Here is a 24730-nt window from a genome sequence, read left to right as displayed (position 1 = left end):
TCGGTGACACCGGCCGGGCGTTTGGCGCTCCCCTCCTCTGGCAGGGCACAGGCAGCGGGGCTGAACCGAAAAGGCGACTTTAATTGAGGCAGGTTCGGTGATGTCCCAGCGGCCCCGGAGGCCGGGACGGGCCCGGGGCTGCTCCTGCTCTGTCTGTGCGTGGCGGCGGCGCGGTGGCCGCCCGGGACCGGTGCTGGCCCTGAGTGTCGGTGGCGGTGTCGGTGCCGGTGCCCCGGGCGGGCCCGGTGGCTGCTGAGGCGATTCCCGCGTGGCTCCGTGCGAAGCGGGATGGCGAGGAGGGGCGGCGGTGGCGGCGGGGACGCGTGCTCGGGGGTCACCTCTTCCTGCCCTGCCAGTGGCGCAGCAGCCACTGGGTGACGAAGGGCCAGGCGGCCAGGAAGAGCAGCGTGCGCGGGGACACGGTCAGGCGCCACGGGGACAAGGCCTGGCGAGGGGAAGGGGACAGAGGTGGCACCAAGGCAGCAAACACCCCCTCAGCCCTCTGCTGAAAGGACCGCCACCACTGTTCGGTGTCCCGGTCACATCCCCCCTCCTCTGTGCATCACACCGCCGTTCCCGGGCTGTGTCCCCATGGATGTCACCTGCTCCCCTGGGGGTCCCTCCCCTGACCTCCCCCAGCTGTGTCCCCACACCTCCATGGGCTGTCGGGTGGGCAGGGGGACAGCAGGGCCACCCACAGCACTTCATTCGCCCCCAATTCACCTGTGGAGCGAGTGCCGGGCCGGGCTCTGTCCCAGCTGCCTCCCCCTGCAAGACAGGAGAGGGTTTGGGGTGCAGCTGGGGCTGGCACCCCCTTCCAGCCCCTGTGCCCTGGGAGAGGGAGGGAACAGCTGGAGAGGCCATGCAGGGCTCCTGCCAGGGATCAGAGGGTGCAGCTGGGCCAGGAGCCCAGGGCTGTGGGAATGAGGGGAGAAATGGGATGAGGGAGCAGTGGGAATGAGGGGGAAACAGGAGTGAGGGAGGCAGGAATGAGGGGGGCACTGGGAATGAGGGAGGAAATGGGAATGAGGGGGGGCAGAGGGAATAAGGGGGAAATAGGAATGAGGAGGGCAGTGGGAATGAGAGGGGGCAGTAGGAATGGGTGGGACAGTGGGAATAAGCGGGGCAATGGCAGCGAGGGGCAGCCCTGCTGCCGTGGGCAGGATCAGGGCACCATCACCCTCGGCCCCGCCAGGATTTGTCACCACCAAGCACCGGGGGGTCCCCACACCGGGGCCAGCCGTGTCCCCGGCCGTACCTGGGCAGCGCCGAGCGTCTCCAGCCGGTTCAGCCGCTCCCGCACCCGCCGCAGCTCCTCCTGCAGCGCCCGCACCGTGCTGGCCACGTGCGCCTCCAGCTCCGCCGCCAGCCCCGGCTCGGGGCTGCTCCCGGGGTCGCCCCCGGCCAGCCGGACATCTGCGGGCACAGCGACGGGCACACGGCTGGCAGGGCAGGCTGCACTGCCCACCCCGTGCTGGTACGCACCGGTGGGCAGCGACTCCCACGGGGCACCTGCCGTGGGCTGCCCACCCACAGGCGCTGCCAGCCCAGCCCGGCAGCCCCAGGAGCAGCCGGGATGTCCCCAGGGCCACGCACTGTGACACTCCAGTGCCGTGGTGGTGGCAGTGGGTGGCCAGCCCCCCAACGGGGTGGATGCTGTGGTGTGTGTGGGTCACCTGGTGACACCTGCCACCACCGGGCAGGACACCCAGGGCCAGGGCAGCTCCTCCCTGGCCGCCCCCGGGCCCAGCAAAGGTCCCAGAGCAGCCTGGCAAACCCCTGGATAATCCAGGCAGGGAGCAGGACACAGGCAGGGACTCGCTGCCAGCCCTGGGGACAGCCCAGCCTGGCCTGGGGACAAGTTCACTGCCAAGGTCAGGCAGCCCGGAAGGGAACAGTAACAGGGGAAAGGGTGAGACACGTGGGCTGTGACCAGGTGAGGCAATGGCACCAGTCCCAGGGGTGAGGGTGGCAATGCCACCCCAAGGCAGCCCAGTATGTCTGGGGACAGCACACAGGGTGCAGTGGCACAGCTCAAGGCCTGGTGGTCCCCAGACCCCAGCAGCACTGCTGGGTGGCATCAGGTGAGTGGCATTGCTGTCCCCAAGGCCTCCAGGGCAGAGCTTGACCCCTGTCCTGCTTGGCAGAGCTCACCCTTGGCACCACCCACATCCGAAGGCACTGCTGGTGTAGCTGGACCAGGGGCAGGAGCTGGGCATGGGGAGCCAGGGCCCTGCATTCCCTGCCTGGCTGCTGGAGGGCCAGCAGAGCATCCTCCAAACTCAGGCAATTCAGTACCACGGCAGGAAATGGCCAAAGGAGGGGCTGAGCTGCTTGGGGACCGAGGGATGCGGACACAGGACACTTGTGGCTTCCTTCAGCCTCTGATCACCCAGCCACAGGTGCTGGAGCCAAACTCACCCCCCACCCCCGGCCCAGCCCACGGAGGTGGGCAGCAGCAGCAGGAGGGGGCGCAGGGACAGGCTCTGCACCCACCTGTCTCGGAGCCCAGGGCTGGCAGGTCTGTGCTGCTGCTCCCCTCGGCTCTTCTGCCTTCGCCCCGCTCGCCCTGCCCAGCACTGTGGGGCTCTGGGGGCTCAGCCCCAGCCTGGGCGCCCTTTGGGGTGAGCCCCTGCACCTGCCCGGCCTGTGAGATGGGAGAGAAGGGCCCTGAGACCCCCACTCCCCTCCCCAGGGCAGGGGGGGCAATGCCAGGGCAGCAGTGCAGGCCTTCTCTTGTGCTGGTGTTCTTGGGGGTGGAGGGGACTGAGCGAACATGAATCCCAGTGGTGACATCAGCCAGCATCTGGCTTGGGGGGTGACATCTGAGGGGTGTGAGTGCCCAGACTTGAGGTGGCAAAAGAGAGGGGGGGCTTTCTTCCTTCTTCCACCAGACCCACCAGGTCTCAGCATGGCACCCAAACGTGGCAGCAGGGAGAAGTGGCAGGGGAAGAACCCGGGTGGTGGCACCCATGTGCAGCTGCTGGGTTGTGTTGCCCAGCCCCACCAGCCCCCAGTGCCCCAGCAGAGCCTCACCACAGCAATGGGGGGGCTGGGGAGGCTCCTCAGCATCCCCCCAATGACAGGGACCAGGCTCCAGGAGTGACAGGAAGCACAGGGAGCAGCAGGAGGGTGTCCCTGCAGGATTTGTGAGGCTCCCAGGCTGGTGCTGCCGTGCAGAGTGGGCAGGGCAGGGGCAGCAAAGCCTCCAGTGCTTCCCCTGTTACCTTCTCAGGCTCCATCTGCTCCAGGGTGTCACTGAATGTGTCCCCCTCAGAGTCACTCGTCACCTGGCTCCCCTCGAGCACCTCGGGGGCAGGAGCCAGCCCAGGCCCTGGAAGGGAAGCACAGGGCTGAGCCCCAGGCAGAAGCCAGCCCAGGCCCTGGAAGGGAAGCACAGGGCTGAGCTCTGGGCAGGAGCCAGCCCAGGCCCTGGAAGGGAAGCAAAGGGCTGAGCTCTGGGCAGGAGCCAGCCCAGGCCCTGGAAGGGAAGCACAGGGCTGAGCTCTGGGCAGGGCAGGGGTGCCCAGCCTTGTCCAAGGGCACAGGGGGAACAGGGGATGGGCCTGCCCAGGGTGAGGTGGGAGAGGGAAACTGAGGCACTGCAGGGGCAGAAGCAGCTCTGTTCATGTGGCCATGAAGCCAAGGACTGAATTCCCCTTCTGCTGCCCACGGTGTCCCACTGGCACAACCCCAGGGCCCCTGGGCAGCAGCGGCACAGGCAGGGACACTGCCCAGCTCCCTGGGCACTGCCAGCCCAGCACTCGAGGCTGGCACACTGGCACTCACTCTGTGACCATATTTGCTCCTGGGGGAAGGCTGGAGCAGCAGCAAGAGGAGGAGGAACCTCCCTGCAGCACCCTGCCCACCCCAGGGCACAGCCAGGGGCCCTCGAGGGGGGCACAGGGAGGCAGGGGGTGACAGCAGGAGGGGCTGTGAGAGAAAAGCCAGGGCTGAGGTGCCACCAGGGCTTGGCACCGTGAATCCCAGTGCCAAGGAAGCAGCAAACGTGGCTCAAGCCACGGGAGAACATGCCCTCATGGATCAGGGACCTTGCAGGGCGGTATTTCCCAGCCCATGGGGCAACAGCCTCCCCATGTCCCTGCAGTTGAGCAGATTCTGGCCCCTTAGCACAGCAGGAGTGAGGCAGAGCCAACCCCACAACTCCAGTGAGAGCTGGACCCGTGACCTGGGCAGTGCCCAGAGCAGCCAGGGCTGGAGCAGAGGTGCCTGAAGCCAACAGCTCCACGGATGGATGGAGCCCCAGCCCCAGTGGTGCTCCACAGGGCTCTGCCAGGCACTGGCCACAGCAGGGACACCAACCTGGCACGTGCTGCCCGTGCTGCTGCTGCCCAGGCAGGGCGTCTCTGGGGCTCTCTGGAGCTGGGCTGCTCACTGTGCCATCCTGGCTGGGGCCATCCTGCTGCCCCTGGCTCTCTGCACGGAGGGAAAGGCACAGCTGGGTCATTTTGTGGCCTCAGTGCTGCTGTCCTGGCTGTGCTGGCTCCCTGTGGCTGGGCTGGCCATGGAAATGTCAGGGAGCAGCAGCCTCTGGAGGTGCCAGCAGCTGGCAGGGAAGGAGAGGAGCCGGGTTTGTTTGCTGACAGCCCAGGAACCCACCTGGGCTCCCCCTGTGCACAACACCCTGCTCACCCAGGGGTGCCTGGGCTGTCCCTGTCCCCGAGCCCCTGGGGCAGCAGGCAGAGGGATCAGCACCAGTGAGTGACAGTGACAGTGCTGTCCCCTGGCAGTGCCCACAGCCCACGGCACAGCCACGGTAACAGAGCCCAGGGCAAGAGGTGTTGGCTGGAGGAGCCTTGTGTGGCCAGCAGCACCCCAAGGACCTGACAGGGCCCAGCCCTCCCCAGCACGCCGTGGAGCCCAAGGGGTTAATCCCAGCCAGATCTCCAGCAGCCCCCAGGACTTTGCTCCCTGCTCCTGGGCAGGTGTGTGGCAATGCTGCCCTGCTGCTCCTTCCCTCGCTCTCTGCTGTCCCCAGCCCGCCCTCGGCATCACAGGGACCCTGAGGGGCAGCTGCACCCCACACAGGGGTAGTGCCACCGCTCTGGGATCCTCCCAAATCCTCCTCAAAATCCCAAAATCCTCCTCCCCATCCCCAGATCCTCCTGAGGGCGTGCTGTGTGGCTCCTGTCACCTCACAGAGCACCAGGACAGACCTGGCTCCAGCCACCACCTTCACAAGGCTCTGCTGAAAGCCCCACTCCCTGGAGACCTGGTGGGATCTGGATCCATCCATGATGTGGTTCCAAGTGCTGCTTTATCACGTGTTGTCTTGGTAAATAAACAAACCCAAAGCTGCCCAGACCCCCAGCTCCGTGCCCAAAAGCTGCTGGAAGCACCTGCCACGCTCCACACTCTGAAATCTCCTTTCTGCTCCAGTTAAGAGCCACCAAAGCTGTGATTGCAGGGTCTGAAGGTGAGTTTGGGAGCCTTTAACACAAATGACTCAACACCTTGAGGAGCTCAGTGCTTTGCACCTCAGTTCCAGCCACCTCGGGCCCATTGTTCCACCGGGTTTAGATTTAAGTGACAATGTCACCTGTAAGTGACATTCCCAAGTGGATAATGACCAGTTTAGACACAGTTTTTAAATTTCAGAGGAAAACCAAGTCTGCCTTTTAAAAAGATTCAGCATCAAAATGGAGAACAGAGCACCTGGGTACCACGGGGAGGAGCAGCCTTACACACACCTGGTCCTGGCATCCCAAAAATCCCATTTGGTTTTGGCTGGAAGCAGGGGGTGACAGGCACAGGACAGATGCCTGGGAGTGAATCTGTTTGCCAGGGCTCTGCCAAACCACAGGTCACACAGCTGGACTCCCGAAGCCCCTGTGCTGCTGAGCTGATCCTTCCTGACCCCTCACTCCTCCCCACCAGAGCCAGCCAGGCCAGCCCTGCCCCGGGCTGGGGCAGCTCCCATCCCCTCCCAGCAGCAGAAAGGGCCAGAAGGGCTCTCCTCCAGCACAAACCCCTCCAGACAATCCCCCTGCTCCAGCCCTGCTTCTCCACTCCCTCCATGCAGGAGCTGCCGGCCTGGCCAGATGTTTCCAGCAGCTGGGCTGGAGCCAAGGGGCAGCAGAGGCTCCCCCAGAGCTGATCCCTGCCCATGGCCAGGGGGAACTGAGCTCAAACCCTCAATCAGCTGGGTGGAGAGAAAGCCCAGGATGTGTCACACCCAGGGACACCAGTGTCACACACACAGGGACACCAGTGTCACACACACAGGGACACCGGTGTCACACAGAGGGACAGCTCAGTCACACACAGAGGGACACCAGTGTCACACACACAGGGACACCAGTGTCACACACATAGGGACAGCAGTGTCACACACAGAGGGACACCAGTGTCACACACACAGGCACACCGGTGTCACACACACAGGCACACCAGAGTCACACACAGGCACACCGGTGTCACACACAGGCACACCGGTGTCACACACACAGGGACAGCAGTGTCACACACACAGGGACACCGGTGTCACACACAGAGGCACACCAGTGTCACACACAGGCACACCAGTGTCACACACAGGCACACCGGTGTCACACACACAGGCACACCGGTGTCACACACACAGGCACATCACTGTCACACACACAGGCACACCGGTGTCACACACAGAGGCACACCAGTGTCACACACAGAGGCACACCGGTGTCACACACACAGGCACACCGGTGTGCCCTCAGAGCTCCCCGGCGGCAGGAGCAGCCGTGCCCCGCAGTGTCCCCGGGATGTGCTGTGTCCACCCCGTGCCCCTCGGGGACGAACCGGAGCCGGTGCCGGTGGCGGCGGGAGGGCAGCGCCGAGGGCAGGGCAGCGCTCACCCCACTCACCCCCTCTGCTCCTGAAGAAGGACTCGGGGGGCCGGGGCATGTCGTGGATCACCTCGTAGAGCGGCTCGAAGTAGCGGAACATCTCCTCCGTGCTCTCGTCCATGGGCACGGTGTCAATGACCTGCGGAGGGCCGCGGCTGGACACGGGCACCGGGCAGCGCCCGGCCCGGCCCCGCCGCCCGCCCCGTTACCTTCTGGGCCACCTTCTTCATCTCCGCCACGTACGCGGCCATCGCCTCCTCCTTGGACATCGCGCCCAGGCTGTGCCACGCGTCCCTGCGGGGCCGGCGGCCGTCAGCGGGGCCGGGCCGACCGGGACCGGAGCGGGACCGGACCCGGAGCGGGACCGGGAGCGGGACCCCCCTCTTACCACTTGTAGCGGCCGATGGGGTCCCAGAAGCCTGGCCGCGGGCCCTGGCAGCGCCCCGCCGTCGCCTGCTTGTAGTAGCTGTAGAAGCGCAGCATCTCCTCGTAGGAGGGCCGGTACGCACCTGCGGGGCACGGTCAGCGGGGGCCGCCCACGCCGCGGCCGCCCGGCCCCGGGCCCGGCCCCTACTCACCGCTCCGCGGCAGCCCCTGGATCACCTGCACGGCGGCGCGGAACTGCGCCCCGCAGCCCGGCTCCTCCATGGCGGGACCGGCCCCGCACCGGCCCCGGCCCCGGCCCGGCGCGGGTCCCTCTTCGTGCGGGGACAGCGCGTGGCCAATCAGCGCCCGCCTTACATCGGCGCATCCGCGCCACGCCCAATCAGCACCCGCCTTACATCGGCCCCTCCGCGCAGCGCCCAATCAGCGCGCGGCTCCCGGAACGGGCCCCTCCCTCCCCGGAGCCCCCGGCGCCCAGCGAGGCGCGCGCGCCCCCTGCCGGCCGGAGCGTGCAGCGCGCGGAGAGCGGGGACTGTGCGCCCCCTGGCGGGGACGGGAGGGACTGCAGGGCTGGGGACAGCGACAGAGGGACAGGGACAGAGAGACAGAGGGACTGGGACAGGGACAGGGAGATAGGGACATGGACAAAGACAGGGGGACAGGGAGATAGGGACAGGGACAGAGGAACAGGGACAGAGCTACAGGGACAGAGGGACTGGGGCAGGGGCGGGGACAGTGGGACAGTGCACAGGGACAGTGAGCCAGGATAATGACAGTGCACAGGGACAGTGGGACAATAAGAGTCAGGACAGGGACAGTGCCCAGGGACAGGGGACAGTGAGGGGGTGTCCAGGGACACCCAGGCTGTGCCCAGAGCAGTGCCCAGGTGTGGAGCTCTGGGACCCAGCCCTGGCACAGAGACCTTGTGCAGGAGCACAGTGCCATGGGGAGGTGGCAGAGCTCTGTGGCACTGCAGCAGGCACAGGGACAGTGCTGGGGGTGCCACCTGGGCCATGCAGCAGGACAAGGCAGTGCCAGGGCACACGGATGCTCTGGGACACTGGCACAGGGTGCCCAGAGCCCCTGGACCCCTGGCAGTGCCCAAGGCCAGGCTGGACAGGGCTGGAGCAGCCTGGGGCAGTGGGAGGTGTCACTGCCATGGCAGGGGGGCACTGGGTGGGTTTAAGGTTCTTTCCAACCCAAACCATCCTGGGATTCTGTGATTATCACCCAGGATTCTGGGGCCACACGTGGGGACACTGGGGCCATGCACTGTGACACCAGGACAGCGCAGTGGGGACAGGGACAGTGGAGCCACGTGCCAAAGGTGCCAGGGGAAGGGACCAGGGATGGGACACTGCACTGGGAGGGTTGGACACTGCACTGGGATCTGGAACATGGCACTGGGACTGTGCCACCAGGCCACCAGGCAGGAGAGGGGACAGCTGGGCCAGGCAGAGCAATTGTTAATTATTATCCAGTTGGATCCACTGTTCTTTTATTCATTGGATACTTTTAACCACGGTTAATTATTATCCAACTCATTAATTATGGTAGTAAGGAAGGGGCAGAATTTGGGGTCTCTGAGGGGTGAAGCCCCTCTGCTCCAAGGGCTCCCTTTGAGGCAGGGAGCTGTGGGACATGTGTGACCTGGCAGAACAAGGTGCCCTGGGGGGCAGGAGGTTCTGGGGTGCCGTGGGAGGTTCTGGGGTGCTGTGGAAGGTTCTGGGGTGCCGTGGGAGGTTCTGGGGTGCTGTGGGAGGTTCTGGGGTGCCGTGGGAGGTCCTGGGGTGCCGTGGGAGGATCTGGGGTGCCGTGGGGACCCCCTGGATCCAGCCTGGCCCAGCATGCTGGGATTGAGATGCAGAGCAGCTTTCAGCGTCCCTGTGCTGGTTTCATCCTTGCCACCCACGCTGGTTTTCCAACCTTAACTCCACCTCCAAATGCCAAATCCAGGTGGATCAACACCCCCCAAACCCTTCTAAATCCCATCCACATCGCCTGGGGAAACATTTCCTTTGCCAGTTAAAGACAAATAAATAAAACTGAATAAACAATAATTTTTAAAAATGAAACAAAAGCAGTAAAATCTTTTAAAGCCCCGGCCATTTCCCAGCTCTGACTCAGGATTCCTGCTCGGAGCAGCGGCGGGGCCTCGCTGGCAGCGGCTGCCGGCGAATCCCGAGCGCTGATTCACGGCACACGTGCTGTGCTATAAGCGGCCGGGAATGCGATCCCGCTTCCCACGGGATCCCTTCCAACCCTGCAGAAAATAGCAGCGCCGCGGGAGGGGAGGAACCGCGCAGGGATTTGTTGTGCCGCGGATTTTGCAGCCAGAGGTGTTTATCCTGCTCATTCCACCCGGGCGAGGCATCTGCTGCTGAATTCCTGGGAACGCAGCTCCGACGGGAGGAAGAGAGCTTGGAGCAAAGCCCGCTTATGTGGTTTGCAAGTGCATTTTTGGGGTGACTCCGGTGTCCCTCTGTCCCCAAAGTCTTCAGAAAGAGCTTTAACCCCCCAAACACAGCCCAGGGACTGCACAGATGTGTCCCCAGCTGTCCAGATGTGGCAGGAGTTGCCCAGGTCTGGAATTACAGCACTAAAATTCCATCCCAGGCTGCTCAGATGCCTCCCTGCACGCACAGATGTTGCTCTGGGATAAGCAGAGATTGTCCCAGGAGTCCCCACTGGTTGCTCTGGGCACCCAGATGTTGCTCAGGACACACCCAGGACGCCCAGATGTTGCCATGGATGCCCCAGATGTTCCCTCAGTATCTTCCAAGGTCCCCCAGGGTACCCAGATGCTGCCCTAAGTGCCCAGACGTCACCCCAGGATACTCAGGTATCACTCCAGGTGCCCAGATGTTGCCCAGATGTTGCTCCAGTCTGCCCTGCTCTCACCCCTGCACCCCTGTGGCCCTGGCACTGGGGAAAGCCACCTCCTCTTCCTGTCCTGGAGCTCCTGGTCCCCACAGCCCAGCCAGGCCTGGGGTGGCCTCCTGCTCCCCTGGACACTCTGGATTTTTGGAAAAGCCTGCAGTGACCCCTCCCTCCCAGCCCCCACCACCCTCGGGGGGAAAACAGCCTCAGGCTGGGCCAGGGCAGGCTCAGGGTGGACACCAGGAGGAATTTCCCCATGGGAAGGGTGCTGGGGCCTTGGCAGGGGCTGCCCAGGGAGGTTGGGAGTGCCCGAGAACCATCGGGTGTGGCACTGGGTGCCCTGGGCTGGGGACAAGGGGGGGTCAGGCACAGCCTGGACTCGGTCCCAGGGGCCTTTCCCACCCTAAACCCTTCTGGGGTCTGTGTGAGCGTGGCTGCACACTCACACTCACACTCACACTCACACTCACACTCACACTCACACTCACACTCACACTCGGGGTTCTGTGACTGTCACCTCCCGGCTCATTCTGCTCCTCCTCCCTGGCTGTCCCTCCGCTGGGGACACTCACCCGCAGGTCCCAGCCCCGCTGTGGCCCTCAGCCCGGTGCCACCAGCCCATGAACTGGGGACAGGGCTGGCACGGCCGGGCCGGGTCCCCGGGTGTCCTGGGGGTGCCCTGGGGGTGTCCTGGGGGTGTCCTGGGGGTGCCCTGGGGGTGCCCTGGGTGCCCACCGGTGCTGGCCCCGGGCAGAGGGTGCTCCCCGCCGGTGCCCACTGCGCTCCTTGGGCCGGTGCCCGGTGCGGGCGGGGGGCAGTGGGGATCCCCGGTCTGTCCCGGGCTCGGACACAGCGGGACTCCCCCCACAGAACACCCCTTGGCACCGTTCCCGGGGCTGAGGCGGCCGCGGTGCAGAACGAGCCCGGTGTCGCTCGGTCCCGTCCCGGTCAGCCCCGCAGCCCCGGGCCGGCACAAACGGTTAACAGCGGCCGGGTGCCTCGTGGCTCCTCCCGGTCCCTCCCCGCGGCCGGCCCCGGTCACGGCCCGGCCGCCCAGCCCCGGCCCCGACCTCCGCCACCGCCCAGCCCGGTTACACCGGCCGGGGACACCGGGCGGACCGGGAGCGACAGAACCGGCCGGGGCACCGGGAGCACCTGCAGCGCCGGAGTCCCGAAACAGCGGGAGCGGCGGCGGTGCCGGCGGTGCCGGGGGTCCGAGCCATGATCTGCGGCAGGAAGGCGCGTCCCGCCGCCGAGCAGCTCCGCGCCCCGTCCGAAGGTGCCGGTGGCTCCCGCCGGCCCGGGAGAGCCCTGAAGAAAATGGGTAAGTTCGGGGGTAACCGGGCAGAAACCCCGCCAGGGCTGGGCCAGAGGGGTCCGGGAGGGATCCCCGTGCCCGGGAGGGTCCCCGGAGCGGGGGGGACCCTTGTGACGGGGACAGGTCCCCAGGGCAGGGGGGGGCCGTGGCTGAGATGGGTCCCCAGGGACGGAAGGGTCCCCCTGGCAGGGAGGGTCCCTGAGGCGGATGGGCTCCCCCACAGCAGGGAGGGGTCCCCAAGGCCACCCCGAAATAGCTGCATCACCCCAGCTGTTGGGGGACAGCAGGGTCGGGCTTTGGCCACATCATAGGTGACAGGAGCCCCCTTGCTCAGGGCATTTATTGTCCCCAAGGCTCGGGTCCCACTCCCCGGGAGGCCCCCCCAACACCCTGCCTCAGTTTCCCCCTCCCCAGGGGTGCTGCCCTGGCACAGGGGGCACACGGGGCTCAGCGGCCCAGCCGGGCAGGGGGTGCCCGGCAGGGTCAGGGCGGGTCCTGGGTGGGGCCGGCCCCGAGTGGGAGCAGCAGGAAGGGGCAGGTCTGGCCCTGTGCCCCCAGCCTGGGACACGGGGCTGTGTGCCTGGAGCTGCTGCAGCTCCGTGTGTCCGTGTGTCCGTGTGGCTGTGTGTCCTTGCACCCATCCGTCCCTGCACCTCTGTATCCACGCATCCACATATCCATGTGTCCGTGTGTCTGTGTGTCCTCCAGTCCCTGCACCTCTGTATCCACTCATCCATGTGTCCGTCTGTCTCTGCATTCCAGCACCTGTGTGTCCATGCCTCCCCTGGGCTGTGTGTGGGAGCACCCACCCCTGTGTCCATGCATGTCCGTGTGTCTGACTGTCCGTGCATCCCAATGCTCGTGCACCCACGTGCCCACGTGTCCGTGTGTCCTGCAGCAGTGCGTCCATGTGGATCCATGCATCCCTGCATCCTGTCAGTGCATCCCTGTGTCCATGTGGATCCATGCATCCCTGCATCCTGTCAGTGCACCCCTGTGTCCATGTGGATCCATGCATCCCTGCATCCTGTCAGTGCATCCCTGTGTCCATGTGGATCCATGCATCCCTGCATCCTGTCAGTGCACCCCTGTGTCCATGTGGATCCATGCATCCCTGCATCCTGTCAGTGCATCCCTGTGTCCATGTGGATCCATGCATCCCTGCATCCTGTCAGTGCATCCCTGTGTCCATGTGGATCCATGCATCCCTGCATCCTGCCAGTGCATCCCTGTGTCCTGGGACTCTGCGAGCAGCTGTGTCCATGCAGCCATGTGCCTGTATCCCTGCATCCACACACCTGTGCATGCACTCACCTGAATGTCCATGTGTTTGTCTGTCCTTCCATCAACAGATCCATGTACCCACACATCCCTGCATCTCTGTATCCATCATCCATGTGTCCTTGTGTCTGTGCACCCACACACCTGTGCCCATGGACCTGACATTCCTGTGCCCATCCCTGTGCCCATGGAGCTGTGTCCACGTGTCCATCCCTGTATCCATGTGTCCCTAGATCCCTGCAGCCCCATGCTCCTGCAGCCATGTCCCCACACCTGCCCTCTGTCCTGCACCTTGGGCAGGATGTGACCGTGCAGGGGGTGCTGGCAGCTGGTGGCTGCATCCCTGAGGCCATGGTGGCTCAGGATGTCCCGAGGAGTCCCCAAACCACCCTTTCCCAGCCCAGGAGTGGAGTCTCCATCCAGAGAAGGACATGGCCACTGGAGATCTTAGGAATGGCTGCTGGAACAATAAAGGGAGGAAATAACCATTCTGTGAACAGATGGAAAAATCCTGGCTGAGGCGTGGGCCTGCCAGTCCCCTGAGTCCACCCTGTCATTGTTCCCAGCCTGAGCTCTGCTGCTGGCACTGTCCTGGCATTCTCCATGCAGGATCTGGGCAGCTTTGCTGGGATTTAGCAGCTGGGCTGTGTCACTACTGTGCCATGTCCCCCCTGAACAGCCACACTGTGCACCAAAGGGGCCCAGTGGCTTGTCCTGTCTATCCTCTCCTGCCTGTCCTGTCCCATTCCCATTCCCATTCCCATTCCCATTCCCATTCCCATTCCCATTCCCATCCCATCCCATCCCATCCCATCCATCCTGTTCCATTTGTCCTACACCATCCCATTGGATACAGATGTGCACCCAGATGTGCACCAATCCCCCCCAGCCCGTGCCCCCAGTGCCCCCCGTGCCCCCAGAGCCCCCAGTGCCCCCAGTGCCCCCAGTGCCCCCAGAGCCCCCAGTGCCCCCAGAGCCCCCAGTGCCCCCAGAGCCCCCAGAGCCCCCGTGCCCCCAGAGCCCCGTGCCCGCGGTAGCCCAGGGCTGTCCCCGCAGGCCTGACGGAGGATGAGGATGTCCAGAGGATGCTCCAGGGGTCTCTGCTCTGGAAGGTGAAGGCCCGGGGGGGCTCCAGGGCGCGGCTGTTCCGCCTGCAGGAGGACGGGGTCACCGTCTGCTTCGAGGGACGCTTCCGGCGCGCCCGCTCCCCCCGGAGCTGTGAGTGCTGCCACCGCCCCACGGGGCTCGGGGACACCGAGACACAGCCCGGGCTGCCATCAGCTGCAGGGAGGGCCAGGAGCTGGGCACTGCCCCAGAGCCACCCCTAGACCCCACCAAGGACCTGACCCTTACCCAGACCCCAGCTGGGACCCAGTCCCAATCCAGGACCTAGTCCACAACCTTCCACAAAGAATCCAGACATGGACATGTCCATGTGAGACCCAGGCCCCAACCCAGGACCCCCACCTGGAATCCAGACCCTACCCCAGGACCCAGATCCATTCCCAGCATCCAGAACCCCACCTGGATCCTGACCACAGCCCAATTCCCAGACCCCCACCCAAGACCTGGATCCCCACTCAGAACCCAAATCCCCCTGAGTTCCAGACTCCAACCCAGGACCAGATCCCCCAGCCCAGGACCCAGATCCCCCAGTGAGAACCAGGGGATTCCCAATCCTGGGACATGGAACTCCACAATCCAGACCCCACGCTGCCCCAGATGCCCCCTGGGACCCAGATCCCTGCCTGGATCCCCACCTGTGACCTGGACCCTGATCCCCACCCAGCACCCAGACATCCCCGCTCACTCAGACCCCAGTCCAGCACCCAGACCCCAACCCTGCACCCCAAGCCTGGGGTGCAGACCCTCCCCTGAGCCATGAATCCAATCCAGACTATGGACCCCTGCTCAATACCTGAACTCCAGCATCCTTCACTCAGAGCCTTCCAACCCTTCCCAGTGCCTCCCAGTACACCCCGTGTGGAGCTGTGAGAGCCCCCACCCTTCCCCATCCTCCGGGGTCAGCCCGAGGTCCCGTCTCCCTCCCGGCCAGACTCTGTCCCCCTCCCCGGCGTCACCCGTCTCTTTCCACCCTCGTCAGGGACGGGTGCCTGGAGCTGGCACCGCTGCCCGGCGGCTCTGTCCCCTGCCAGCGTCCCTGTCCCATCCCCGCGGGGACAGCGGCCGCGGCTCCCGTCTCGCCTGGGATTAGCGGGCTAAGCCCGGCAGCGGCAGCGACCGGAGCCCAGCCCCGTGCGGGGGCGCCGCGGGGGCGCGCGGGGTGTCCGTCAGTCAGCCGGGGTGTCTGTCCATCAGTCAGCCGGGGTGTCTGTCCATCAGTCAGCCGGGGTGTCTGTCCATCAGCAGCCGGGATGTCTGTCCATCAGTCAGCCGGGGTGTCTGTCCATCAGCAGCCGGGGTGTCCATCACCAGCCAGGGTGTCTGTCCGTCAGTCAGCCAGGGTGTCTGTCCATCAGTCAGCCGGGGTGTCTGTCCATCAGTCAGCCGGGGTGTCTTGCAGGATGCTCGCGGGTGGGGGACCCGCCGAGGGAGCGCGTCCATGGTCCCTCCCCAACCCGCGCGTGTCCCCGCAGTCTCGGTGGCGCTCATCGAGGCGGTGCGCGAGGGTCGCCGGTCCGAGGGGCTGCGCAAGCACGGGGCCGCCTTCCCCGAGCGCCACTGCTTCAGCCTCGCCTTCAAGGGCCGCCGCAAGAACCTCGACCTGGCCGCCCGCGGCGAGGAGGACGCCCGGCACTGGGTGCAGGGGCTCACCAAGCTGATGGGGCGGCTGCAGGCCATGAGCCAGATGGAGAAGCTCGACCAGTATCCTTCGAGGGGGGCTTGGGGACAGGGTGGGGACGGCTGTGGGTGACGCCCGGAGGTTCCTTAGCCCGGTGCAGTTGGATCCACGGAGTCCTGCAGCGAGCAGACAGGAACAAGGACAACAAGATGTCCTTCCGGGAGGTGAAGAGCATGCTGAGGATGCTCAACATCGACATGGACGATGTCTACGCCTCCAAGCTCTTCAAGGTACCTGTCCTGAGCTGCACCGCCCGCTGTGCTCGCTGTGCCCACTGCTGGCTCCGGCAGGGAATTGCTGGCTCCTTCTCTGCCTTCCCAGTGCAGAGAACTGACAAACTCCTCACCCCAAAGCCACCCACTGCCGCCAAGGGTTGGGTCCCACCAGGGGCACGTGGTGGAGAGGGGTGAGGAGGGCTGGGCTGTCCGAGCCACTGCTCTGTGTGTCCCCAAGGTGGGACATTTCTCCCCCGTGGAGAGCTGTTCCTCTGGGCTCTCCCAAGGTCCCTTTCCACCTAGGGAAACTGAGGCACGGAGCTCTGCTCTGCTCCATCCCAGAGTGGGGGGTCGGGGGGCTCTGGCTGGGGGAACAGAGGGGACAGGACACCCCACGCACGCTGCCCACTCCAGGGGACAGGGAGAACAAGGCAGGGGGTGGCTGCACCCCGTCCACACAGGGAGGGGACAGTCCCTGAGGCTGGGCTGTGCCGTCAGGAGTGCGACCGCTCGGGCAACGAGCGGCTGGAGGGCCGGGAGCTGGAGGAGTTCTGCCGGCGGCTGCTGCGGCGCCCGGAGCTGGAGGAGCTCTTCGGGCGCTACTCGGGCGAGGACCGGGTGCTGTCGGCCGAGGAGCTGCAGGACTTCCTGAGGGACCAGGGCGAGGAGAGCAGCCTGCGCCAGGCCCACGCCATCATCCGCGCCCACGAGCTCAACGACAAGGGTAGGGTGGGCACTCGTGGGGGCTCATGGGTGTGGGGAGGGGGCTCTGATTGAGGCATCGCCCCCACCAAACCTGTATGGGGCCCTCCAAGGCTTCTCTTACTGTCCTGGTGCCCTTTTCCAGTGTCAGCCATCCAACCCATGGCCTGGCTGGCACCCGGTGGATGTGGCACTGTGGCAAGAGGGGTTGTGAAGGTGGGATGGGCAGCAGGTGGACTCATCTCATGGGTGGTGTGATGCCAGCTCTGCTATGAATGTGACACTGCTGAGGGACTTCTGTCCTCCTCAGGTCCTACCATGGCAGGTCCAGGGTGAGCACAGCACTAGGGGACATCGTGGTGGGGATGAAGGACCTCCATGTCACAATAGTACCCTTAAGGCAGATGTGGCACTAGGAGGATGGAGGACATCAGATGGGAGATGGGACACAAAGGGGACCTCCCCTGAGTGCCACAGTGCCAGGTCTGGGGTGACATGGCACTGGGAGGACAGAGGGTACCAAGGTGGGGACAGGGAACCTCCACACCACATGGGTGTCGCCATGCCACATCCAGAGTGAATGTGGCACCAGCAGGATGGGTGGCATCAGGATGGAGATGGGACACTCAAGGGAACTTACAAGTCCCCTGGGTGCCACAGTGCCAGGTCAGGGATGAACATGGCACCTCCAAGTGGGGAAAGTCCTCAGGGTGCCACCCTGCCACCAGCATGTGACACCTGCCACCATGCCCCACAGCCAAGCAGCAGGACCTGATGATGCTGGATGGCTTCATGATGTACCTGCTGTCATCTGCTGGTGACATCCTCAACCAGGAGCACACCAAGGTGCACCAGGACATGAGCCAGCCCCTGAGCCACTACTTCATCTCCTCCTCCCACAACACCTACCTGACCCGCAACCAGGTCGGCGGCAGCAGCAGCACCGAGGCCTACGTCAGGTGTGTGTCCCCTGGGGCCCCAGAATGGGGACAGACGGACACGTGGATGTGTGGATATAGAGGAACAAGGACAGACAGACACGTGGATGAGTGGATATAGAGGTGCAGGGACAGACGGACACGTGGATGTGTGGATATAGAGGAACAAGGACAGACAGACACGTGGATGAGTGGATATAGAGGTGCAGGGACAGACGGACACGTGGATGTGTGGATATAGAGGTGCAGGGACAGACGGACATGTGGATGTGTGGATATAGAGGTGCAGGGACAGACGGACACGTGGATGTGTGGATATAGAGGAACAAGGACAGAGGGGTGCGAGGACAGACAGCCGCAGGGACACACAGAAGGTCCCGTGGCTCCGGGGGGACGGGACTGACCCGGTGCCGCCGTGGGGGCAGGGCGCTGAGGGCCGGGTGCCGGTGCGTGGAGCTGGACTGCTGGGAGGGCTCGGACGGGGAACCTGTCGTCTACCACGGCCACACCCTCACCTCCAAAATCCTCTTCCGTGACGTCATCGAGAGCATCCGCGACTCCGCCTTCGAGGTGAGACGGGGGTGCCCGGTGCCGAGTGTGGAGTGTGGGGTGCCCGGTGCCCGGTGCTGAGTGTGCAGTGTGGGGTGCCCGGTGCCCGGTGCTGAGGGCTGCCCCTCCCCATGCCCAGAAATCCCCCTACCCCGTCATCCTGTCCCTGGAGAACCACTGCGGGCTGGAGCAGCAGGCCACCATGGCCCGGCACATGAAGGCCATCCTAGGGGACAGGCTGCTGACACAGCCCCTGCAGGGACAGGACCCCCACGATCTCCCCTCACCAGAGGTAAGGCCCCCCGTGTGCCACCACAGCGTCCCCATGTCCCCTCCAAACCCTGAGCTCGGACCTGCCCTCTGTAGCAGCTGAAGGAAAAGATCCTGGTGAAGGGAAAGAAGCTGCCAGAGCTGTGGCAGGAGCCCCAGGGTGTCACCTCCCTTCTGGACCCCGAGGAGGAGGAAGAGGAAGAGGAGGAAGAAGAGGAGGAGAAGGTGCAGGAGAGAAGCCCCCGGCGGGTAAGAGACTTCCCCAGGGATGTGGTTTTGGGGGACCACAGCATCCTGGTGGTGCCAGGGGACCATGGCATCCTGGCACTCTCCCAGCTGAGCACTGCCAGCCCTGCCATGCCCTCTGCTGCCCTGCTCTCTCCTCTTTCAGTCGCTGCAGTCGCTGCAGGAGATCAAACCTCTGCAGGTGGGTGATGCTGGGGCTGGGGGGCTGACAGGGTGGGTGGTGGGGGGTGCTGAGTGGCTGGCACTGCCTGGAAGAGGGGACAGAGCTTGGGGACCCCTCAGCTGTGCCTCCCTCTTCCTGTTGGGCTGCCTGGCCTGTTTCTGGGGTTTCCAATACTTTGATTTCTCTGTCATCTCAAGTTCTCCATCTTGTTAGGCCTTCATCACATCCAGGGTGACCTGTTGGGGTTGGCATCACTTTGGGGTCTCTGTCACCTCAAGTGTTCCATCCTCTCGGGGTGCCCACCACCTCAGGGTCTCCAGCACTTTGGGGTCTCCCTCATCCTGGGGTCTGTAACATCTTGGGCTGTCCATCCCCTTGGGCTCTCCATGACTGCAGGTTCTCAACCTGCCGGGGTTCCCCATCAGCCCCGGGTCCATCCATCCATTGCCTCGGGTTCTGCACCACCTTGGGGTCTCCACTGCTTTGAGGGTCTCCGTGGCCTTGGGGGTCTCAGCTCTCAGCACTGGCAGGGGAGGGGGTCTCTAGACCCTTGGACTGGCAGATCCAGGGGGGCCAGCTTGTCCCTGCTGCCGTGGTGGCTCCCGCAGGCCAAGGACGCGTCGCAGGTGTCCCCGGAGCTGTCGGCGCTGGTGGTGTACTGCCAGGCTGTCCCCTTCCCCGGGCTGGCCCAGGCCCTGCGCCACCCCCAGCCCTGCCAGGTGTCCTCCTTCAGCGAGAGGAAGGCACGGAAGCTCATCAAGGAGGCAGGTGAGGGCCAGCAGATGGGGACAGGGATGGGGACAGGGTAGGTCCCTACTCCTGAGCCACTGGGATTCAGGATGGGCTGGGAAGGATGGGCTCGGTCTCCAGGGTGACTCCATGAGTGGTCAGGGTCACGCTGGCCTCACCCAGGCTGCTCTGGATGGGTGGGACTGGGGTCTGCTGGCAGGGCCTGCCTGGGGCCAGCAGCCAGGGCTGGGGTCACACAACCAGGATCAAGGTCTGGGATCAGGATTTGGGATGTGGCATCTGGGTCCAGGGCCTGGGGCTGGGAATAAGGTCTGGGTCAGAGTCCAGGGACTGAGGCTGGGGTCAAGGGCTGGGAGTAAGGGTCAGAATCTGAGGTCAGGGCCTGAGGTTAAGATGTGAGTCAGTGTTCAGGGTCTGGGGTCCAAGGTCAGTGTCTGGGGCCAGGGTCTGTGTCTGGAGTCCAGGATTAGGATCTGGGTTAGGGCATAGGCTTGAGGGTTTTGGTTTGGAGTCTGAGGTCCAGGGATCAGTCAGGGTCTGGGTTCCATGGTCATGGCCCAGGGTCAGGGGTTTAAAGTCAAAGTGTGGGGTCGAGATCAAGACCAAAGGTCAGAGGTTTGGGGTCAGGGGTGCAAGGTCAAGGTCCAGCTTTGGTGTCTGGTTTCAGAGTCCCATGCGAGGCTCAGACCCACCCAGCTGGGCAGGCTCTGTCCGTGTCCTTGGGCCCCTCAGCCTCTGTTGGGCCCCCCAGCAGCCCCCCTGAGCCGTGTCCCCCCCCAGGCCCGGCGCTGGTCCGGTACAACGCCCGCCAGCTCAGCCGCGTGTACCCGCTGGGGCTCAAGATGAACTCTGCCAACTACAACCCCCAGGAGATGTGGAACGCCGGCTGCCAGCTGGGTGAGACCCCCAGGCCCCCCTGAGCTGGCACCCGCCCCTGGAGCTGTCCCCCCGCTGACAGCCCGTCCTGCTGTCCCCACAGTGGCCCTGAACTTCCAGACGCCGGGCTACGAGATGGACCTGAACGCCGGGCGCTTCCTGCCCAACGGCCGCTGCGGCTACGTCCTGAAACCGCCCTGCCTGCACAGCCCCCCCGGCGAGGCCTCCCGGCGCCTGGCCCTGCACATCAGGGTGAGGATGCACCACCAGCTGTCCCCAGGCCCGCCTGGGTGCCACCCAGGTCCCTGCTGGGTCACACCCATGACATTCCAGTGCCTGGCCAGGTGCCACCTGCATCTTTTCCGACGCCAACCCTGTCCCCAAATCCAGCTGGTATCAGCCATGTCCCTTCTCTGAGATGGCATCACCCACCATGTCCCCAGTGCCAGCCAAGTGCCACCCACATCCCTCCTCCTGAGGACCCAGCCACATGTCACTCATGTTCCTTCTCCTGTGTGGCACCACCTCCTCCTCCTCACCCCATCCCTGCTCCTGGCTGGGTGCCATCTGCACCTTGTCCCCAGCCATGTGTCACCTTCTCCTGGATGGCACCAGCCACCTCCCTCCTCTTCATCCCATCCACTCTCCTGACTGCGCCACCCATGACACTTGTGGGTGACACCAGCCCTGTCCCTTCTCTGAGATGGCATCAGCCAACTCCTTCCTCTGCACCATGTCCCCAATGCCAGCCAAGTGCCACCCACATCCCTCCTCCTGAGGACCCAGCCAAATGTCACTCATGTTCCTTCTCCTGTGTGGTACCAACAATGTCCTTCACCCCATCCTCACTCCTGGCTGGGTGCCATCTGCTCCCTTCTGGGGACACCACCTTGTCCCCAGCCATGTGCCACCTATGCCCCTTCTCCTGGATAGCACCAGCCACCTCCCTCCTCCTCATCCCATCCCCAGTCCTGACTGTGCCACCCATGACACATCTCCTGGGTGACACCAACCCTGTCCCCAAATCCAGGTGCTGTCAGCCACTGGGTGGCATCAGCCACCTCCCTCCCTTCACCATGTCCCCAGCCCCAGCCAAGTGCCACCCATGGCCCTTCTGGGGACACTGGTCCTGTCCCCACACCCACAGGTGATCACAGCACAGCAGCTGCCCAAGCTGAACAGGGACAAGGGCAGCTCCATCGTGGATCCCTTTGTGCGCGTGGAGATCCACGGGATCCCAGCCGACTGTGCCAAGCAACAAACCCACCACAAGCTCAACAACGGTGAGTGCTGCCACCTGGGCACCCTCAGGGACACCCCTGGGCGCCATGGGGACACTCCAGGACACCCCAGCCCCCAGGGACATCCAGTTACCTCTCACAACCCCATTACTGCCCGAATCTCAGGAATATCCAAGGATAACCCAGGGTCTCTTGGAGCACCTTGATCCCTGCAGACACCCCAGTGAACCTGATCTCCAGGGGTGCTCAAGGACACCCAGGGTTCCTCAGGACACCTGCTCCCCAGAGACACCTCAGGGCACCCTGATCCAGGGACACTTTGATGCCAGGGGTACCCTGATCCCTGTGAGGGACATGAGTACCCACAGCCCAGCACGCACTGCCAGTTGTGCCCAGGACATCCCAGTGCCCAGGACATGCCAGTCCTCTCCACACACCACAATGTCCCCTCCCCACACAGCCAGATCCCCACCAGTGGCAGGGTCCATCATGTCCCAGTTCTCCCAGTGCTGCTCCCTCATAGTCTCCAGTACACCCAGCCCAAGCACAGTACGGTGCCCATTCTCCCCAGTATGACCCCCCCATTCTCCCCAGTATCCTCCCCCACGGCCCCAGTGTTACCCCCATTCTCCCAGTATGGTCCGGCCCAGCTCCAATATAACCTCCATGGCCCCAGTATATCCCATCAGAGTCCCAGTATGATCTCATCCTTCCAGTACACCCCACCACAGTCATTGTACAACTCCCCTTCTCCCAGTACAACCCAGTCCAGTGCCAGTTTGGCCCCCTTTTCCCCAGTATACCCCATCATGGCTCCAGTATGACCCCCATTCCCCCAGTATGGCCCCTGTTCCCCCACTAAACCCCAGTGCAGCCCCAGCATGACCCCCTTTTCCCCAGTACACCCCATCATGGCCCCAGTATGACCCCCTTTTCCCCAGTACACCCCACTGCAGCCCCAGCATCACCCCCAGTCCCCACGTCCCCCAGTGCAGCACGGCAGCTCAGCCGGGGCAGGGGCAGTGCCCGGGGGTCCTGCCGGTCCCTGCGTGGCCCCGGTGGCCCCGGTGGCCCCACCCACCCCCTGCCGGTGCCGCAGGTTTCAACCCGCGCTGGGAGGAGACGCTGCGGTTCCAGGTGCGGGTGCCCGAGCTGGCCCTGGTGCGGTTCGTGGTGGAGGATTACGACAGCACCTCCTGCAACGACTTCGTGGGGCAGTTCACGCTGCCCCTGCCCAGCATGCGCCAAGGTGGGTGCAGGTGCCACCCCGCCACCCTCCGGGCACGGGGACAGCCCCTGGCACCCGCTGAGCCCCCGTGTGTCCCCAGGGTACCGCCACATCCACCTGCTCTCCAAGGACGGCGCGTCCCTGTCCCCCGCCACGCTCTTCGTGCACGTTCGAGCCAAGAGCCTGTGAGGGTCCACAGGAGGGACAACCTGGTGTCCCCGAGGTGCCCACGGGGGGACATTGTGCCTGTGTGGGGGACAACAGGCTCCTCCCTGGGTGGGCACCCTGTGTGGGGACAGCCCGAGGACACTGCTCACCTGCCTGTGGTGACAGCAGGGCTGGGAGGACACAAAGGGCTGGGGGCTCCCCTACCCAGTGCCACCCGGGCTGCTGGTGCCCCACTCCTCCTCTCCCTGAGGGGACAGAGATGCTGTGACAACCATGTTGGGCCAACAACAGCCCAGCACAGCCCCACAGGGGTGACACGGGTGACAACAACCAGCAAATCTCTCCAGTCTTGGCCACGCTTGATCCCAGCCCCTCTTCTGGGGTGCAAGGATGGTGCCAGCAGCACCCTGGAGTCCCTGAGGGGACCCTGCCACCACACACTCCATTTTTGTGCCCAGGTGGGGACACATTGCCAAGCACTGCTCTGGCACCAGTGACAGTCACAGATTTACACCCCGGGATCAAGCCAGTCGAATAAAGGTTTTATTTTAACAGAGCCTGTCCCAGTGTCCCTGTCACCCTCCGGGGCCCAGCGTGGCTGGAACAGGGCTGAGCCCACCCCCAAATCAGCAGTGCCCTGGGGAGCTGCCAGGCACCGGGGGCACTGCACCCATGGAAGCTGGGGGGATTCATTGGAGCAGCCCTCAAACCTGCCATGGGGACAAGGGGAGGGTCCCATGGGGTGTCCCCCACCCACGCCCAGCCTGCCCTAGCCCAGGACAGCAGGGACACAGCAGGGGACACAGAAGTACTTGCATAGGTGACACAGGACCCCGAGCAGGGGGATGTGATGGCACTGCCAGGGGGATGTGATGGGCTCCTGGTCCCCACTGAGGCCCCACAGGTCCGGGCTGGGGCGGGCACAGGCTCTCAGGGTCCGTGGTGCCACGGGGTGTGACAGGGACACGCCAGGACAGGGAGAAGTGAGAGTGCATAGACGGGGTCTTGGCCTTGGTGTGCAGCTTTGGAAACCTTTGGCTGGGTGGGCAGGAGCATCTCGGAGCTCTGGGTGCAGGACACGGCAGGAGGCTGTCCGGGCACTCCTCGATGGGATGAAGGGTTGCCATGACAACATTTCCTTTCTCTCGGCGGATCCCACAGCACGAGGTGACACCGGGAGCTGGTGGTGGAGGCACCGGGGAGGATGAAGCCCCGGGGTGATGCCAATGGAGTATCCATATTTCCATGCTTCCAGAGAAAAGCAGCTGAGCAGAGAGGCTGGAGGTGTGGCAGTGGAGCATCCCCAGCGCCCACAGCCGCACGGGGGAGGCTGACGGGAAGGAGCCCCAGGAGCCCGAGCAGAGGGGGGTGCGCCGGCCACGCTCTGGAGCTGAACCCCCTGGATCTTCGGGCACTGCTGTCCAGCAGGACGGGCTGGAGTCTCTGTGGCTGGGCAGGAGGTGGGACAAGGCATCTCTTGCACAAATAGCCCTTGGAAAGGAATCTCGACGTGCTCCCGAGCCTGTGGGGAGGGGCCCTGCTTAACGGAGTCAGGAGCAAACCTGGGGCAAAGAGCCGAGCAGGGGAGAGCCTGAAGCACCCTCGGGGCAGGCAGGAGGGTTTGGCCAGCAGCCACCATCAGCATCAGCCTCTGCTGTCCCCACGGAGAAAAGTCCCAGTCCAGCAGCCCAGTGGTGACCTTCAGCAGCCGAATGTAACTCATGGCAGTTGGGAACAGGAAAGATTTAAAATATATATAATATATACTTTTATTATTCACCCGTTAAATCCATTATATGCCAATCATGATCTAGTTTCAGCAGTTACATTCCCTTGATCATGTCTTTAGGAGGATGCAGTTAAATCAAACAAG

The 24730-nt window shown here is 64.3% G+C and overlaps 2 protein-coding genes across 5 annotated transcripts; one reads left to right on the top strand and one right to left on the bottom strand.

Moving 5' to 3' along the window:
• Window positions 1–53: 53 nt before the first annotated feature.
• ACBD4 (acyl-CoA binding domain containing 4) lies at window positions 54–7548 on the bottom strand. The gene is made up of 10 exons (XM_084222300.1): window positions 7424–7548; window positions 7234–7354; window positions 7055–7139; window positions 6864–6984; window positions 4324–4437; window positions 3228–3334; window positions 2497–2647; window positions 1259–1416; window positions 724–768; window positions 54–445 (listed from the first exon to the last, which is right to left on the bottom strand). Exons 1-10 carry the CDS (start codon window positions 7491–7493, stop codon window positions 335–337), a joined length of 1083 nt encoding a protein of 360 aa, XP_084078426.1. The 5' UTR covers window positions 7494–7548; the 3' UTR covers window positions 54–334.
• Window positions 7549–11149: 3601 nt separating this feature from the next.
• Window positions 11150–23388, top strand: PLCD3 (phospholipase C delta 3). 4 transcript variants are annotated; one of them, XM_084222389.1, is made up of 16 exons: window positions 11150–11433; window positions 13765–13926; window positions 15306–15534; window positions 15612–15741; window positions 16225–16450; window positions 17186–17387; window positions 17792–17936; window positions 18055–18207; window positions 18285–18434; window positions 18577–18612; window positions 19203–19362; window positions 20125–20241; window positions 20324–20472; window positions 21368–21503; window positions 22599–22710; window positions 22790–23388. In XM_084222389.1, the coding sequence occupies exons 1-16, from the start codon at window positions 11331–11333 to the stop codon at window positions 23352–23354; spliced, it is 2775 nt and encodes a 924-aa protein (XP_084078515.1). In that variant the 5' UTR covers window positions 11150–11330; the 3' UTR covers window positions 23355–23388. The 4 variants fall into 4 exon arrangements, with proteins under 4 accessions (XP_084078515.1, XP_084078514.1, XP_084078517.1 ...); XM_084222388.1 differs by having other exon boundaries at window positions 18282–18434; XM_084222391.1 differs by having other exon boundaries at window positions 22561–22710; window positions 22790–23020.
• Window positions 23389–24730: the final 1342 nt, after the last annotated feature.

Source organism: Fringilla coelebs (assembly GCF_963513975.1).
Source record: "Fringilla coelebs genome assembly, chromosome: 27".
Lineage (NCBI taxonomy): Eukaryota > Metazoa > Chordata > Aves > Passeriformes > Fringillidae > Fringilla > Fringilla coelebs.
This window is presented reverse-complemented; position numbering and strand designations above follow the sequence as displayed.